We start from the raw sequence: 15,786 nt of genomic DNA on the forward strand, positions 1-15,786 counted from the left end.
ACCCGGCGAGAGGCCACTGCCGTCCCCACCGCCGCCCGCCCGCCCAGCGCGTCCGACCCCGACGTGCCCGCCGCCCACCCTCCGCGCTCCCGCGCTCCGTTCCGCCCAGGCCGCGCCCAGCTGGAATGCAGAGATCGCCGCTCGGCTACCGCGCACAGGACGATCCGCCCGCCCGCCGCGACTGTGCATGGGCCCCGGGCCCCGGGGCCGCCGCTGAGCCGCGCGGCCTCCCCGCCGTCCCCGCCGTCCCCACCGCGCCCGCCGCGCCTGCCTCGCCGCCTAGCCCGCCGCGCAGCCCGCCTCGCAGCCCCGAGCCGGGGCGCTATGGTCTCAGCCCGGCCGGCCGTGGGGAGCGCCAGGGGACCGACGAGTCGCGCATCCGGCGGCCCATGAATGCCTTCATGGTGTGGGCGAAGGACGAGCGCAAGCGGCTGGCGCAGCAGAACCCAGACCTGCACAACGCGGTGCTAAGCAAGATGCTAGGTGAGTGGCCGCGAGGCAGGGGCGGGAGCTGGGGCTGGGGGTTGGGCAGGAGCTGGGGATGGCGGAGGCGGGGGGTCGGCCCAGGTCCCGGGAGGCCTCACGCAGGGGCGCGTGCTGGGATCGGCTGTCAGCCTGCCAGCTCTCCCGACGGCACCCAGCTGACCCGCGCCCGCGGCCCGCAGGCAAGGCGTGGAAGGAGCTGAGCCCGGCGGAGAAGCGGCCCTTCGTGGAGGAGGCGGAGCGGCTGCGCGTGCAGCACCTGCGAGACCACCCCAACTACAAGTACCGGCCGCGCCGCAAAAAGCAGGCGCGCAAGGCCCGGCGGCTGGAGCCCGGCCTCCTCCTCCCAGGCTTGGCGCCACCGCCGCCGCCGCCGCCTCCCGAGCCCTTTCCCGCGGCTACGGGCCCGGCCCGGGTCTTCCGCGAGCTGCCGCCGTTGGGCGCCGAGTTCGACGGTCTGGGGCTGCCCACACCCGAGCGCTCGCCGCTGGACGGCCTGGAACCCGGCGAGGCCGCCTTCTTCCCTCCGCCCGCGGCGCCGGAGGACTGCTCTCTGCGGGCCTTCCGTGCGCCCTACGGCCCAGCCGAGCTGCCCAGGAACCCAGGCGGCTGCTTCGGGGCGCCCCCGGCCGAGGCGCTTAGGACCGCGCCCGGCCCCGCCGCGCCGCTTTGCGGCCTCTACTACGGCGCCCCCGCGCCCGGCCCGGGCCCCTACCCCGGCCCTCTGTCGCCACCGCCCGAAGCCCCGCCCCTGGAGAACGCCGAGCCGCTGGGACCCGCCGCCGACCTCTGGGCCGACGTGGACCTGACCGAGTTCGACCAGTACCTCAACTGCAGCCGGACTCGCCCCGACGCCGCCGGGCTCCCGTACCACGTGGCGCTGGCCAAGCTGGCCCCACGCGCCATGTCCTGCCCCGAGGAGAGCAGCTTGATCGCCGCGCTGTCCGATGCCAGCTCTGCTGTCTACTACAGCGCCTGCATCTCTGGATAGGTCGCCCGGGGCATTGTGCGATGCCTCTCTCTCAGAGGTGGAGTTGCCGCTACTCGTCACAGACCCGCAGGAACCCGCGACGCTGGGCCTTGGCCAGGTCGAGGGAACCCCGACGGGAGGGTCACCACGTACTGGGGCTTGGCCGGGAAACCCAGGCCTAGGACGTGTGGGCTGACCCTGCCGGGGCTAAGCTTAATCCTTTTCTTGCAGTGTATTTTCTAGAACTAGGCTGTGTTTTTTACTTTGCCTTTTTTATATTCATAAAACAGTATATTTAAGTTTTAATTAAACTTTTTCTCCCAAGGGGTTTCAGTGATGCAAAGCACCAATGTAGCAAGGGCTTTTTAAATAACATTTGTTTGCTGTAAAGGAGGAGCCAGGAGCTGGGTCCCCCTGGACCAGGCGAGGCCACAATAAAGCACCTCACCTTTCCTCCAAACTCTAGTGTCTGTGGTTGTTGCCGGGCGGATGGGGGGTTTTGGGGGTGGGGAGGAGCAGCTCCCTCTAGAGCTCTGGATGTGCGCCTCCCTCCAAATCCCCTGAGAGCCTGACTCCCAGCTGGGCCCACAGCAGGCAATTCTCCATTCCTCCAGGACACTACCCCAGGCAGCTGGTGGGAGGCAAGAGGTGAGGGCACTCCTCACCCTCCCAGCCCCCGTTCCCTGCCACTCTCTATTTTAACTCAAGCCTATTAGGGGTCAGAAATCCCCCCACACTCTCACCCAGGTTTCATCATCCTCATCTCATCCTTAAAACTTTCTTCAAGCCCAGTGACTGCCCAAGACAGCACCTCTTTCTGAAGGAGGCTGATGGGGTTGACGCTGGTCTGCAGACCTGACATCCTGGGACCCCAGTCCATCATTCTCACTCAACCCAGTGTCCCAAGAGAGGGTAGCACCATGACCAATCCCTGCTGCTCCCCAGGGTGACCTGTGCAGGCTCTCCAGTGACACATGGCCAATGACCAGAGCAGGGGGCTCAGGCTTCCCATCTCAAGCTTCCCACGTTGGAATCCATCACTCTAGCCCTGTGCCCCATCCCCGCAGGACCGGATGCCCTCTTTCCATACAGCCTCCTCGGTCCCCCCAGCACTGGGGAGCCCATGAGTTCAGGGAAAGTTTGCAACAATCAGCTTGGGGGATTCTTTCCTGGGACAGGGTCCCAACACCAGTTCTCCGCACACCCACACTCTTCTCAGGGCCACAGAGGTCTTCCAAGAAGAGGGGTCATGTGTCCCCTGGCCTGTCCTCCCCCAGTAGCATATGGGGCTGATCTCTGACAACCCTGACATGGTACGTGCACCCTGGGACATGGGCATCTTGTGATGATGTGGGCTGCTCTGTGGCTGCCATAAGTCTGAATCTGACTACATGTGAGCAAGTTTGCACATGCTCTGAGCATGGCAGTGATGCTGTGACAGTGTGTCCATGTGATTCAACGTGACCCTCCATGATGACTATGTGTGTGACACAGTGTCTGAGACTCTGCATGCATGTGTATCTCCCTGTCAGCTTGGGTGTCGGTGCACGGGGGTCCACTGCCTGAGTGTGTCTGAAGGGGTGAACAGGCAGTGGGCTGTTCTTATTGGTGTCCTGCCTCCAAGGAATCACCTCTCTAAACTGGCATGAAAAAAAACAAAACTGGCCTGAGTCTCACACCTCAGAGAGTGGAATGGGGCAGCAATACCTGGGCCCCCTTCACCCCCATCCCCACCACATTGTAAGCAGGGCCCAGAGACCTCCAAAACAAAGGGACAGAGAAAGACAAGCTGAGGAGATGGATGTGGACGTAGAGAGAGGAGCCCTGGGCAGGTCAAGGCACAGACAGAAATGGCCTCCAGGACACCAAGGACAGCGCTGATACACAGGAAGAAAGCAGGGAATGAGGCCCAAAAGGACACGGGTGGTCCAGTCCAGCTGCATTCATCATGGCTAGGGGTGGGGGAGGAGGGGGAGCTCTGAGACACCAATGCCAAGTCCCGGGCTCAGGCACAAAGGTCATGTCACCCGTTAGTGTGCACACGCAGCTCCCATGGCCTCCGACTCCCACTTTGGGTGGGCCTGGGGGACAGGTGACCCATCCACTGGAGCCCTGGGTCAGCTGGGCCAAGGTGTGCCCCCCACCGTGGGGACAGTCTCTGTAGGAGGCATACCCATAGTAGCCAGAGTCCAGTAGCTTCTGCCCCCTGCCCCGCCCCCAGGGCAGACCCTCCCATATCTTCACCCCACTCCCTGGCCAGGACAGGGCGAAGGGAGTGCCATCCCAGCTTCTCCTACTGCGGAGAGACCCCTGCCTGGGCACAGGCATCTCCTCACCTGTGCCCCCATCCCAGAGACACCCATGGACACGCAGAGAGGCTGACTGTCTCTTCTGTACAGGGAGCAGTTTTCTAGCATTCTCCTCACCTCACCCTTGGGGTAGGGGTGGGGATGGGGGCCCCAGGGTGCCCAAGTGGGAGCAGCCAAGCAGCATGCCCCCCAGAAGCCCCTCCCCCACTGCCAGGGTAGGAGGGGCAGGTTCTCAATTTGGGCCAAGTCCTTGGAGTCAGGGGCTGGGGGAATTCAGGAGCAGAATCAGGACTTCGAAAACACACACACACACACACACACACACACACACATACACACACACAGATGGCAGCTGTTTTCAGAAAGCAGTCAAGTGAGCACCACACAAGACCCAGGGCAGACCTGCCTCCTAGGGCCTAGAGACCCAGGCCTCCTAGGCAGGACCACAGCCTCAGGGCCTGGGTGGTTCCAGCCTTGGATCAGGCTTCCCACCCCTCCCCCTCTTGGCCCCACCCACCTGCTTCCCCCAGGGTCAGAAGAAGGGAAGTCCCCACCCCCAGCTCCCGCTGAGTCAGGCCCGCCAGGAACAGACCCAGGCGACCTAGCTCCTGGCGGGAAGTTCTAGCAGCCTGGCCTGGCTAAGTCACAGCTCTCATGCCCAGGACCCAGCCTAGCACTGGGGTGACCTAAGTCGAGATGTGGAACCCTCCCCCCAAGCTGCCCGGAGGAGGAGGTGATATGCCTGAGAGCAGGTACGGTGCACCCCCTCTCCCCAGTAGACATGGTCATCACCACCTCCACAACCTCAGTAACCAGCCACACACCACGCCAGCATCACTCCCAACAAGGCTAGGCTGGGCAGGTGAAGAGGGACTTAACTCTCCACTTGATGGACAAACACCCTAGACAGCCCAGTCACTCAGTTGACAGCCTACAACACCTTGTTGTTGTTTAGTTGCTAAGTCCTGTCCAGCTCTTTTGTGACCTCATGGACTGTAGCCTTCCAGGTTTCTCTGTCCATGGGACTTCCCAGGCAAGAATACTGGAGTGGGTTGCCATGTCCTCCTCCAGGGGGATCTTGCTGACCCAGAGGTGGAACCGTGGTCTCCTGCAATGGCAGGCAGATTCTTTACCACAAGGTGTTTTCAGTAAAGTAACATAAATGTGTATCTCTAATGACCAAGTCTGAACAAGCAGATTAAGTATCTTAAATTGCAGATTGTTTACCGTCTGAGCCACCAGGGAAGCCCACTACGCTGGAGCAGGTATCCCCAAAGGAGGGGATCCGGAGCAGCTGACCTCTCATCCCAACAGGTCCTCAAACCAAGACTTGGTCCTCTACCCGCCCGCCCACCGCCGCTGCTGCCCCAGGTTGGGGATGGGCCCTAAGGAGCAGGCTCCAGTCCAGTCCACAGAGGGTTTGGTCCAAGTGTGGGGGGGTTCCTGGTGCAGGACTGGGGAGGAGGAGGGATGGGAACACTGATGTTCCTCCTCTTTTGTGTTTCAGAGCACAGCCCACTCTGCTTCCTCCCACCCCCTCTACCTCTGCACAAGCACCCAGCCTCCCAGGGAAGCCCAGCAAGTTTCCCCACCCTCTGCCTTATCTCCCAAGACCCCATCGCCGCCCCCGTCCAGCTCCGGCCAGTACAACCCCGCCCCATCCCCTAGGACCCCTCCCTTCCCCTGTCCCCTCCCCCACGACCCCGCCCTGTCCCCCCCATGACTCCACCCCTTGCCTCACAACCCCGCCCCTCCCCCACACAACTCCCCTAGCCCCACGACCCCGCCCATCCCCACGACCCCGCCCCGTCTCCCACGCCCCTGCCCGCCCGCGCGAGAAAACAGGAAGGGGCCCGCGGCGGCGGCACTGGGAGGAAGCGCAGGAAGCGGCGACGGGTGCGGCGCTTATCTCGGACCACAGCCGGACCCCTGGCCTCACGCCCCGCGGAGGCCGGGCAGGGGGCGCGGGGGCAGCCGGAGGAGAGGCCTGCTCACCTGGCGGGGGCCCTGGCTGCCTCACCTCCCAGCCACAATTGTCATAACCGGGCCATGGAGAGAGACGACAGGACTTAACTGAGCCAGGCTGTGCCTCTCCAGCCCGGTGGGTAACCCAGGGGGCCAGCGTCCAACCGCAGGGCGCCCCACCTCCCCCTCAGCGCATAGTGCCCTCCGCCCCTAGGCCTCCCCATTTCCCCCCAAACAAGGACTCGTTTCGCCCAGCAGGTGTGCGCTCTCTGCAGGTTCTTCCGGGCTTTAACTTGGAGATGGGGGGATGGTTGTTTGTTTCTGTTTACAGAGCTAGGTCTTTTCCTGGAGAGGGGGCAGGATAGGGACTGTCCCTGGGCGCCCCCCCCCCCCCAGGGTCCCGCAGGCCACTGGCAGGGACAATGGGCGCCAACACCTGGCACTCCTCCCCCTATGAGTATATGCTTTGCTTCCTGGAGTGGGAGCCTCCTGTGTTTCCGCATCAACCATGGCTGCAGCAGCCCTCCGTGCACCCCTGCAGGCGAGGACCCCACACTCGGGCTCATAGGCAAGGGCCGAGGGCCCTCAGGTCTGCTGCAGGTGTTTCCTCCCTGGCTCTGGTAGCCCCCAGCGCCAGATGCAGGGTCTGACCGACTCACGTCCTGCCTGAGTCCTGGCTCCGCAAACATGGGAGGTGCCTCTGTTCAGAGTCTGGCATGGCAGGCACTTGTCTCTCCCACCACCTCCTGGTGCTCAGCTGGGCTGGGGTGGTGGCCAGTTGGGGAGGGGACATGGGGGAGGTGCTGTTGGGGCCCATGAACGGGCCTCGGGCAGGGCAAAGCACTCTGCGGTTCTCAGAAGAGCCAGTGCTCTGGGTTGGCACTGACCCCAGCACTATGGTCTGCTGGGAGCCTGGGAAGGGGCAGAGTTGGGAGGTAGGGAGAGAGTGGGGCCCGTGGGCGGAGCAGGGGAACACACAAGTGGCACAGTTGGGATTAACTTCTTGGTTTTCTGAATTCAGAGACTAGTTTGCCTGTCGTCCGTGTTCCAGATGTTCTTTCAAAGGCTCCCAGTCTGGGGAGGCCGTGGGACTCGGCCTACCCTTCAAAGCCTGCCTGGGCCCTCCTTGCAGCACTGTGCATGGGGGGTCTAGCTCCCTGGCCAGTGCCCTGCAGCCCCATCTGCCACCCTGCACAGCCCCTCCCTCTGGGCCCCAGCCTCCACCCCGGTGGAAGCTGCTGAAAAGGCTTGCATATAGGGCAAGGCGCCACAGGGTGCAGGCCCCAACCCCACCAGGTGTGTGCTCCAGAAATAGTGCAAGAACTAGGCTCAGGCCACATGTCTGGGGCCTTGGCAGGGAAGGCAGGGCACTGGGGCCGGGCAGATGCCTCGCGTCCATGAAAGGTGGGGCCTATCCACTGCACAAACCACCTATACTCTGCCCTTGGTGGCCCCATGACCCATGGCCCTGACCTCACCATTGAGTTTCTTTCTCTCTCTGCTGGTCCCTCACTACCTGGGCAACTCTTGACAGGAGCCCCCAGGGAGAAACCACAGGTTCCGGCTGCAGGAACATTGTCTGTCCCTGTGGTTATGGCCCAGGACCCAGACGGAGATTGTGGCCCTGTAACTGAGGCCTCTACCCCTCCTCCAAGCTCCCCTGAAATGGGTTTGCTGGAACCTGCCTCAGGCATGGGTGGACGGAAGGGCTGCCCATTGCCCACCCACCATGGCAGTAGCCATGACTGCCAGGAGGCCACACCAAAGTGGTGTTAGGAAGAGTGCTCTCCCCACAGGCCCTGGGGCTGGGGCAGAGAGCCAGGTGCCCTTGAGGAAGCATGGGCACGGGGGCGGGGGGACCCTCCGTGAAGGGCCTGTCCCCTTCCTGTCCCTGCACCCAGACTCTCGGACTCTCTTACTGACCTTCTCCAGACCTGACTTGGTTCCCCCATGCATTGTGCTCCAACCACAGTGGGCCTTTCCCCTCCTACCCAGATACCTGGCCACAGCCCCAGGCTTACATAGCAGGAGCCAGCCATGTGACTGCTCCCCTCAGCTGCTGCTCCATCAGCATTCTTCAACTTCAAGATGAGGACTCACCCAGGGACTCGGGTCAGCACTCTGGGGTTGCCTGGACCTCTCCTCACCCCATTCACATCCAAGCCTCTCCTTCAGCCTCACCTTAACTGCACAGGCCCCCTGCACAGGCCCCCCTCACACCCAGAGCATGCTCTCATGGCCTGGTAGCTGTTAGGTGAAGGAATAAGTCCCCACACATGGGTGCCCCTCTGCATGGGACCTGGCTCTCATCCCAGCTCTCACACTTCCTGGCTGAGATTTGGGGCAAGTGCTGAAACCTCCTATTGCTTCAGTTTCCTACTTATGAACCATGGACAGTAGTTGTTGCTGCTCTGCTCAGACTGAGCGTGCTTACATCCACACACTGGGGGCAATCAGGGGCAGCTGTGCCCTGCTGATGGCACCAAGACCTGTCTGTAGCTCTCCTGCTTGCCTCTGTTCTGTCAGGGTGCCCCGGGGCAGGGCTGCTCCAGTACCTACTGGGTCTGTCCACCTGACGACAGGTGTGCCTGCCAAGCATCTGCCTTGGTCAGGTGCTCTGCCTGCCCTGTTCCCCGCTCCTCCATAGGCTGTGATCTGGGAGGGGCCACAGACCTCCAGCCCTAGAGCTCGGACCCCCACCCATCCAGGCAAGCATAGGGTCCCAGAGCGCAAGACGGTGGGTCCCTGGCTGGCCTGTGCAGTCCCACAGAGGGGCTGCTGCCACACTTCCCAGGCCGCAGGAAATGGCCTGGTCCAGCTTGCAGCCAGGGCCACAGCTCGCTTCCCTTCAGGCCCGTTTCCTTTATCCGGTTGTTTTGCTCCGAATTCACAAAGCTCAGCCTTCCCCTCCCCTCCATTTCCACCCTTCCCCCATCCCAGAGTGGAGCAGGACGGATACGCTGCTACATTTTAGGGCCAGCAGGAGTCTCCCACCCCCACCCCCCCATCTCCCCCCCCCCGCCCCCAACCCCGCAGCATGCAGCGCCAACTGAAGGGGAGTCCCATCCCGTGGCGCCCCCTGGTGGTCGAGCCTGGGAGCACCACCCCACGGCTCTGCCTTGCTCCGTGAGTGTCGGTGGTCTCAGCGTCCCCTCCCCACCAAGACGCGGACGGGGCGGCCGGGCCCCACTGTTGGCAGGTGAAGAGAGGTAGAACCGGGCCGCAGCACCAGCTCAGTTTATTGGGGCCTCGCTCGGAGCAGAGGGCGGGCCCCTTCCAGGACCAGCTCGCCAGGCGGGCACTGCCTCCAATCCCAGGCCCTGGGAAGAGTGCAGGCCGCGGTAAAGGAGGGGCTCTTTCCCAGCCCCGCACGCTCGGGGTGCTAGGAGCCCCAGGAGCCGTCGGTGGCTGCGGCGCGCAGCGCGAACAGCTTCTCCCAGCAGGTGGCGACGGCGTCCAGGGCGCGCAGCAGGAGCCTCCTCCGACCGCCTGGACGCCGAGAAGGGCGCGTCTCCGGCCGCCAGCTCCGCTGTCAGGGACGCGTCGGTCAGGGCGTGGGCACGGTCCCCACCCTCCCCTCCCCCCTAGCTCCTGTCGGGTCCCTGGGAAGGGAGGCCGCGGCCGTGGGAGCGGGCGGGGACGCGCACCTGGCGCAGCTTCCGGCAGTGGCGTCGCATCACCGCCTCAGTGCGCACCGCCACAGTCCACGCCGCCTTCTCCAGAGCCCCGCGGCGGCCCCCAGCCACCGCCCCACGTAGGGTCCGACCCAGGGCCACGATGGACAGTAGGATACTGTGCTCCTGGGGAGGGGAGGAGACGAGGGACTGGGGGAGGAGCCCGGTGGGGAGGGGGCTGGAGGGCTTGGGTGGGAGTGTCTCCATACCTTCTGGGCGCCACATGAGACTCCCACCCGGCCCCGCCGTCGGGAGACCGCGTCTCCAGTCAGGTTTTTCTGAATGAAATGGAGGTGTCTGGAGCCCGGTCCAGCCCCTTCGACCCTTGGCCTGGTCCACCTCACCGCGGCCTGCAGGTCCTCGAAGATGACCGCGCGGTAGTGGTGAAGCACGTCGGGGACGCTGCAGGCGCCGATCCCGGCCCGGCCCGGAGCGGCCCCCAACACCACCAGCAGGAGCGCCCAGAGCGCGGGCTTGGGAGGCCCCTGTAAGGGATACCGGCTCTAGGGAGGGGCCGACCCGCCGACCCTCCTGCAGCGCTTCGGGTAATGTGCTTCCCCCCATCACCCACCCACACACACGGACTCCCTGAGCTGGTATAAACAGAGATCTTGCCATGCTCCTCAACAAATGTTCTAGGCACCACTGCTCTGGCAGGTTTGGGGAAAGATAAGCATTAGCACCCGCAGCCCTGCTCTGCATGCCCAAGTGCCAAGACTGGAGGGCAGGGCTGAGCTAGGTCTGGGTACACCAACAAATACCCTTCATATAGCCTTGCTCCTAGCCATGCCCTGACCCATGCCCATCAGAGCTGGGCTCTCCTCTGCTGGGCACCCGACCCCTAGCACTCTGCTCACCTCCAGGTGCCCCACAGGAGAAGGCAGAATCTGCCCCCCTCTATCGCTGGGCAGCTCCCCCCCATCAATGGCTTGCTACCAGCTCTGAGAACCATGGGAGCTGGGGTCCCTCTGCACCCCCAGCCCAACCAGGACAGGGGTGAGGGCTCAGAGTTCAAGGCCACACCCCTTCCGAAGGGGAAGGCTTGGGGAAAGCCCGATTCGAAGGGAGGAAGGGGAACATGTTCCACCCCACCAGACCTCCCCTCCCCTAGAACAGGGAACTGGCTCTCATGGATAAGAAGCCACCACCACCCCCCACCCCCAGAAGCCCAAACATCAGAGAGAAAGCTGCCTGTCGAAAGGCTCCCAGCCCTCAGGCTGGAGTCACACAGCGGCTGGAAATTAATCATGCGAACCCAGCGAGCCTTGGGACTCAGACACAGAACTTGATTCTGCTTCCCAGCCTGGTGGGAGAACCTGACCACACAGGGCTGGAGCTGGAGTCCACAGGAGCTCTGCCTGAGGCACCAGGCAGCGCTGGCTGAGGGAGCACATGCAATTATTAGCTGTGGCCCCTTCTCCAAAACTAGCCCCTCCCCAGACAAGCTTCACATAATGGCCAACTCAGAGTCGCCCCTCTGCCTGTTGAGGGTCAGAGATCATAGTGAGAACAAGAGCCACTGGTGCTGGAGGGATGTCCAAGTAGGGTAGGTTGGTTGCCCAGGGGGTCTCGGGAAGGCCTTTTGGCCCTTGAGCAGGGCCCGAGGCTGAGGCCAGTTCAGCCCCCAAGGACAGGGTGGCCCCGGCACTAGGAGGGCAACTCCCCCTCCCTCTCTGTAGCTGCCAGGAAGGACAGGCAGGAGCACCGAGGCCAGGCGGCGGTGACGGGAACCAAGGGGGATTTCCCGGTGGGGGCACTGAGGGACGGCAGCCCAAGACAGCTCCCACCCCGGCGGCCCACAGCTGCTCACCATGGGCCTCTCAGGATCAGGCCCTCCCTCACTCCCGCCAGGGGGCCTCGGACATGATCCTGGGGTCCTCAGGTGGGGAGTGCGGCTGCCACTCCAGGTCCAGTTCCGAGCCCGGCCAACAGAGCTCCCCTGGACGCAGGCGGAGGCAGGCGGACAAGGCTTTTGAAGTTGGCTCCTCCGAGCAGAGGAGGGAGGGAGCAGGAGGGAGGCCCAGGATCCCAGCCTTCCCCCTCCCTCTCCCCACCCCCTATCCAATCACTTCTTCAATTAACCTGACCCTGAAGCCCAGCCCTAGAGGGCTGTCTTCCCATCCAGTGGATCTCCGATTAAGCCATCGACCGGGGAGATCTCCTCCGCCAAGGCAGGGGTAGGGTGCTAGGTGGGCAGGGAGCAGGGTGGGGCCCAGCTGGTAGGGAAGGGGAGCCAGGAGAGGCAGGGGCCTGCCAGCACCCTCCTCCAGGACCTTCCTTGGTGGTCAGCAGGTGCTGTCTCTTCCAGGAACCTGAACGCCGGCAGGACCAGGTGAGCAGAACTTCACCCGCCCAGCCCCCAGCTCCTCCACCCTGACGTCCGGGGGTCCTGCCCCAGCAGGTCCCGGGAAGGGGACTTCCCAGCACCTCACTCAGCCAAGAGTTGCCTCCTGCTGCTCACCCCTCCTGGGTCAAGGGGGTCTTTCGCTGGGGAAGCTCATGGCCACTCGCCCAAACCACCTTGCAGGGAGCTGGACCACAGCACCCTGCTGGGCAGCGTGTGGGCACCATCCTGCCCTGCCCCCAGCAGTGCTTCAGAATAACAGGAGCCGAGGAACTCAGCCTTGAGCTGGAACTGAAACATGTCAGTGGAAGAAAAGCTAAGATGTGTTTTCCCCAGGGAGAAAAGCAGTTTCACCACCACCCCAAGGCACTGAGAAAACGACCCCCAGGCAAATGAGAAAGACATTTGCACATGCTATCAGATGCTCTGGAACCCTCCAGCCCTGCAGGAGGTCTCACCTGACCCAAAGTCAGAGGAAGTGTCCAGGAGAAGCCACACCCAACTGAGAGCTCCAGCTGCCTGTGGCCGCAGCATGGGCCTCAGTTTCCACATCTGTGGAGGGACAGGCTGGCTTTCAAGCTCTTAGAAGGACAACAGGCAGGACCCCTCCCACTTCCTCCAAAAATGACCAAAGGAAACTCCAGAGGCTCAGTGAAGACACCCAGGAACCTCCTCATGGCTGTCCAGCCTGGCCTCACGGAGGACAGGAAGGATTTCCAGTCTCAGACCACCCTGAGGCACCAGCACTTCCTGACCACAGGCAGGGACAGTCTGATCCTGCCCCGGGGCTGGACCCAGCAAGGTCTGTCCTCTACAAGCAGACGCCCACGCCCTAGGTGCTCACAAGGAGGGCGTGCCCCCCACCCTCGGCAGTCACAGGTCAGTGACTAACTCCAATAAGAGGCAAAGAAGCCCCGCTGGGATCACTTCTTACAAGAATGTGTGGAAACAATGGCCAGCTGCCCTCGTTACAAGTGACACAAGCCCACGGCCTCTGGACCACCCCTGACCTCCGACTAGATGCCTCCACCCACAGCCAACATACCCTCTTCCAAAAGAGCTGGCTAGTTTCCAACTGGACACAAACCCAGGGGTCCAGACCCCAAAGAAACCTCCTGTCCTCACATGGTGGAAGCATATTCAAGTCTCCAGGTAACCAGTGCATTTTCCGTCCAGAGAAAGAATGGGTCCAAGAGCTTTAGGGTAAAAATCACTAACTACAAATTATCAAAAATGAACTCCCCTGCCAACGGGAGCAACCCTCTCACATGCCGAGGGCCTCTTCACCGTCCTGCGGTAAAACCTCAGGGGCCAGGCCCAACAGGACTCAGGAAAGTCACTCGCCTGGGGGCGCACACAGCCTGCCTGGGGGACAGGAGGCACAGACCACCCCGGGGCGGGAGAAGACCTGCACATGCGGGGGCACTGGGGTCACCTGGCCAGCTGGGCCCTCACTGTTCCCACACACAGCTTTTACCCAGAACACAAGTTCCTGCCTCCATCTCCAAAAAGCCTTGGAGAATTGCCCAGCTCTCCTGACGCTTCCTCTGAGGGGCATAGGCTCTTGTGAGGCCTGGAGAGCTAGCCCTATCCAGTGTGGGGGCCAGACTGGGACGGTCAAAGCACATGAGGGTAGGATTTGGAGAAAACCCGCTGCCACGAACCCCACGACTACTAGAAAACCTTTAATCAACAACCAGGACGGCCACCACCCCCGCCCTCCCCCACCCCTGCGCAGGACACTCAGAAGGTGTTCTTGATGCGCGCCGCCACCAGCACCAGGATTTCCCCGATCTTCCGCTGCCAGTTGGCGATGTCCTTGGACGTGGCGCACCACAGCTCCCCATGCCGGGGCTCGGCGTTCTCGCAGCGCCTCCTCACCTCCTCCCGCTGCTCCTGGGTGGGGACCGCAGGTGCTTGAACCAACCCACTCCCACCACACTCTACCAGGCCTCACACCAGTGCCCGCCCCCGCCCCCCAAAGAGGACCCAGCTTCCACATGGTGGGGGGACCTCCAAGGGCGCTGGGCTCTGGGAAGTCTCTGTCCAGTAGGACAAGACGGCTGTGACACAAAGACAACCCTCAGGCCTCCAGCTCCAGCCCTGTTTCTGCCCCGGCCCTGGTCCCCATCACAACCAACTCATTAAAAGATGCCCCCGAGCATCTAAATTTCAGGCTGAGAGACTCCAAGGCTACAGCCAGAAAGCAGCCATGGAAGCCGTGTCAGCCGCAAGCACTTCGTTTGGGACTGGTGGGGTGGGGGTCATGGGCAGCAGGCGCCTCACCTCTGTGCCGTGCTGCAGCTCAAACTTGTAAAAGAAGGCCCAGGCATCCCCAAGATCCGAATCGATCTTCACGGTGCGGTGGAACCACTCACGGGCCTTGGTGATCTTCCGCTCGCTCCAGAACAGCCTATTAAGAAGCAGCAGGGGGACCAAGTGGCCACAGGTCAGTGCTGGTGGTGCTCTACGGCCGCGGGAGCCACGCTGGGGGCAGCCCTGGCCTGCTCAGGTCACAGTTTACTCCGTGGTGGGCTAGACCTCGAGCCTGGTGACCCACTGCAGTGGCACAGTCAGGCACAGGGGCTTCTGGTCTTGACCTCTCCCTGGAGAGCTCAGGCTCCATTGGGGTGCCAAGGGATGAGACCTGGCCACCCGTAAACCCCTCCAGGTCACTACCTGAAATCCTCCTTCCTTCAAGTGTCCACCTGAGGCATTTCTCAGAAAACCACCCACAGAGCAAGAAATTATTTCTTCCTCTGAGTAAAACATAGGGAGATGAAAGTAACTGATCTGACAAAAAAATTCTATCAAGGCTGTGATTAGGGAAAGTGAAGTTTCTGCCTGCTCCTCCTTTTCACCTTCTGGAACATTCTGTCCTACCAGGCATCTCCAGAAGGAGCTGAAGCCCACATTGAAAACCTGGTCTAAAAGCAGACACAGACCCCTGAAACTAGGCCCAGGAGAAGATCCACAGCATCAGAAATCGAGTCAGGGTCCAGGGAGCCTTCCCCACGTGCCGGCGAGGGCATGATGGGCACTCTGACAGCCAACTCCACCAGTTCCGCAGTCAAGTTCCAGAGCAGACGTGCACTAGGCACCTCCAGGCAGCTGCCTTGGCTGGTCTCAGCTACAAAAGGGAGTAATTTCATGCTCTGATAGCTTGATTGTTTTTTAAGCCTTGTGGTATTCTTAATTGCTCAGTGTCAGATAAACTGTGATTTAAAGAGCACAAACCCAGATAGCAGCACACAGAGCACCAGCCTGGGAACAGCAAGGAGGGACCTGTTTACTTTACAAAGCCTTTTACGAGGTTTTATGGCAGCCCTATCGGAGTGGAGCAGGAGGTGGAAGCACAGGCGAGAGGGAAGGAGCCCCAGGGACCCAGGTGGGGCCTCAGAAGTTCGTGGGAAGCCCCACACGCAGCACCCTCAGCCCCACAGCAGCCGGGGATGAGGTGCTGGTGGGCACTGAGGAAGCAGCTGGGCCAGCAAAAGCACACAGGAGCCTCTGGCCCCATATACCCCCTGCCCTAGGCAGAGGCCTGACAAGCCCTCCACCCCAAGCCCAGTCACTTTCTAGCCTGACCACACCTAGCCACAACCCAGCACTCAGGTTCCACTCCTTTCAGGCCACTGTCCTCCTTTGAGAAGGGAACAGAGAAGATTCAGGAGATTCTGAAGGCCCTCCTCCTCCCAGGGAGCCCCGGGCCCAACACCCTGCACAAGCTGGCAGTGGGGGGTCGCCTGCTCACCTCCTCTTGTTCTTGAGGCCAGCACCCTGAAGGATAGGTGGCCTCCACACCCCCAGGCACACCAAGAGCCTGACCAATGGGCCCTAGATTGTTCCCAGGGTTACACAGGTCAAACAGTCTGGCTTCTGGCACTAACACAATGGAAACAACTGTCTTGCTTACAGCTGTCTGAACCAAAAAAGGTTCACTTATAACCTAAATTCCATGTGGACCAGTGTTAGCAGGCCTGTGTCTGTCCTGCAATTCAAGACCCATGTTGGAATAAACTGAAAAGTGTCAGAGACAGA

At 62.0% G+C, this 15,786-nt stretch overlaps 3 protein-coding genes and 1 long non-coding RNA gene across 4 annotated transcripts in view; 2 read left to right on the plus strand and 2 right to left on the minus strand.

Annotated features, from left to right (window-relative positions):
• SOX18 (SRY-box transcription factor 18) lies at positions 1-1,913 on the plus strand. The gene is made up of 2 exons (XM_043480068.1): positions 1-483; positions 666-1,913. The coding sequence occupies exons 1-2, from the start codon at positions 126-128 to the stop codon at positions 1,472-1,474; spliced, it is 1,167 nt and encodes a 388-aa protein (XP_043336003.1). The 5' UTR covers positions 1-125; the 3' UTR covers positions 1,475-1,913.
• Positions 1,914-4,087: 2,174 nt separating this feature from the next.
• On the plus strand, positions 4,088-5,402 carry LOC122447792. Its single transcript, XR_006271387.1, has 3 exons — positions 4,088-4,514; positions 4,981-5,133; positions 5,270-5,402. It is a non-coding gene; the product is annotated as an uncharacterized LOC122447792 (long non-coding RNA).
• A 3,463-nt stretch (positions 5,403-8,865) lies between these two features.
• On the minus strand, positions 8,866-12,045 carry C10H20orf204 (chromosome 10 C20orf204 homolog). Its single transcript, XM_043480566.1, has 5 exons — positions 11,947-12,045; positions 11,212-11,340; positions 9,611-9,904; positions 9,375-9,527; positions 8,866-9,256 (listed from the first exon to the last, which is right to left on the minus strand). The coding sequence occupies exons 1-5, from the start codon at positions 12,043-12,045 to the stop codon at positions 9,110-9,112; spliced, it is 822 nt and encodes a 273-aa protein (XP_043336501.1). The 3' UTR covers positions 8,866-9,109.
• Positions 12,046-13,417: 1,372 nt separating this feature from the next.
• PRPF6 (pre-mRNA processing factor 6) overlaps positions 13,418-15,786 on the minus strand; it is a 34,430-nt gene continuing 32,061 nt past the window's right edge. The window contains exons 20-21 of the mRNA XM_043479447.1: positions 14,032-14,158; positions 13,418-13,641 (exon numbers count right to left, since the gene is read on the minus strand). Of these exons, the coding sequence (XP_043335382.1) occupies positions 13,489-13,641; positions 14,032-14,158 (280 nt within the window). The 3' untranslated portion in view covers positions 13,418-13,488. The remainder of the gene's footprint in view (positions 13,642-14,031; positions 14,159-15,786) is intronic.

This window comes from Cervus canadensis, chromosome 10 (genome assembly GCF_019320065.1).
Source record: "Cervus canadensis isolate Bull #8, Minnesota chromosome 10, ASM1932006v1, whole genome shotgun sequence".
In the NCBI taxonomy this organism is placed as follows: Eukaryota; Metazoa; Chordata; class Mammalia; order Artiodactyla; family Cervidae; genus Cervus; species Cervus canadensis.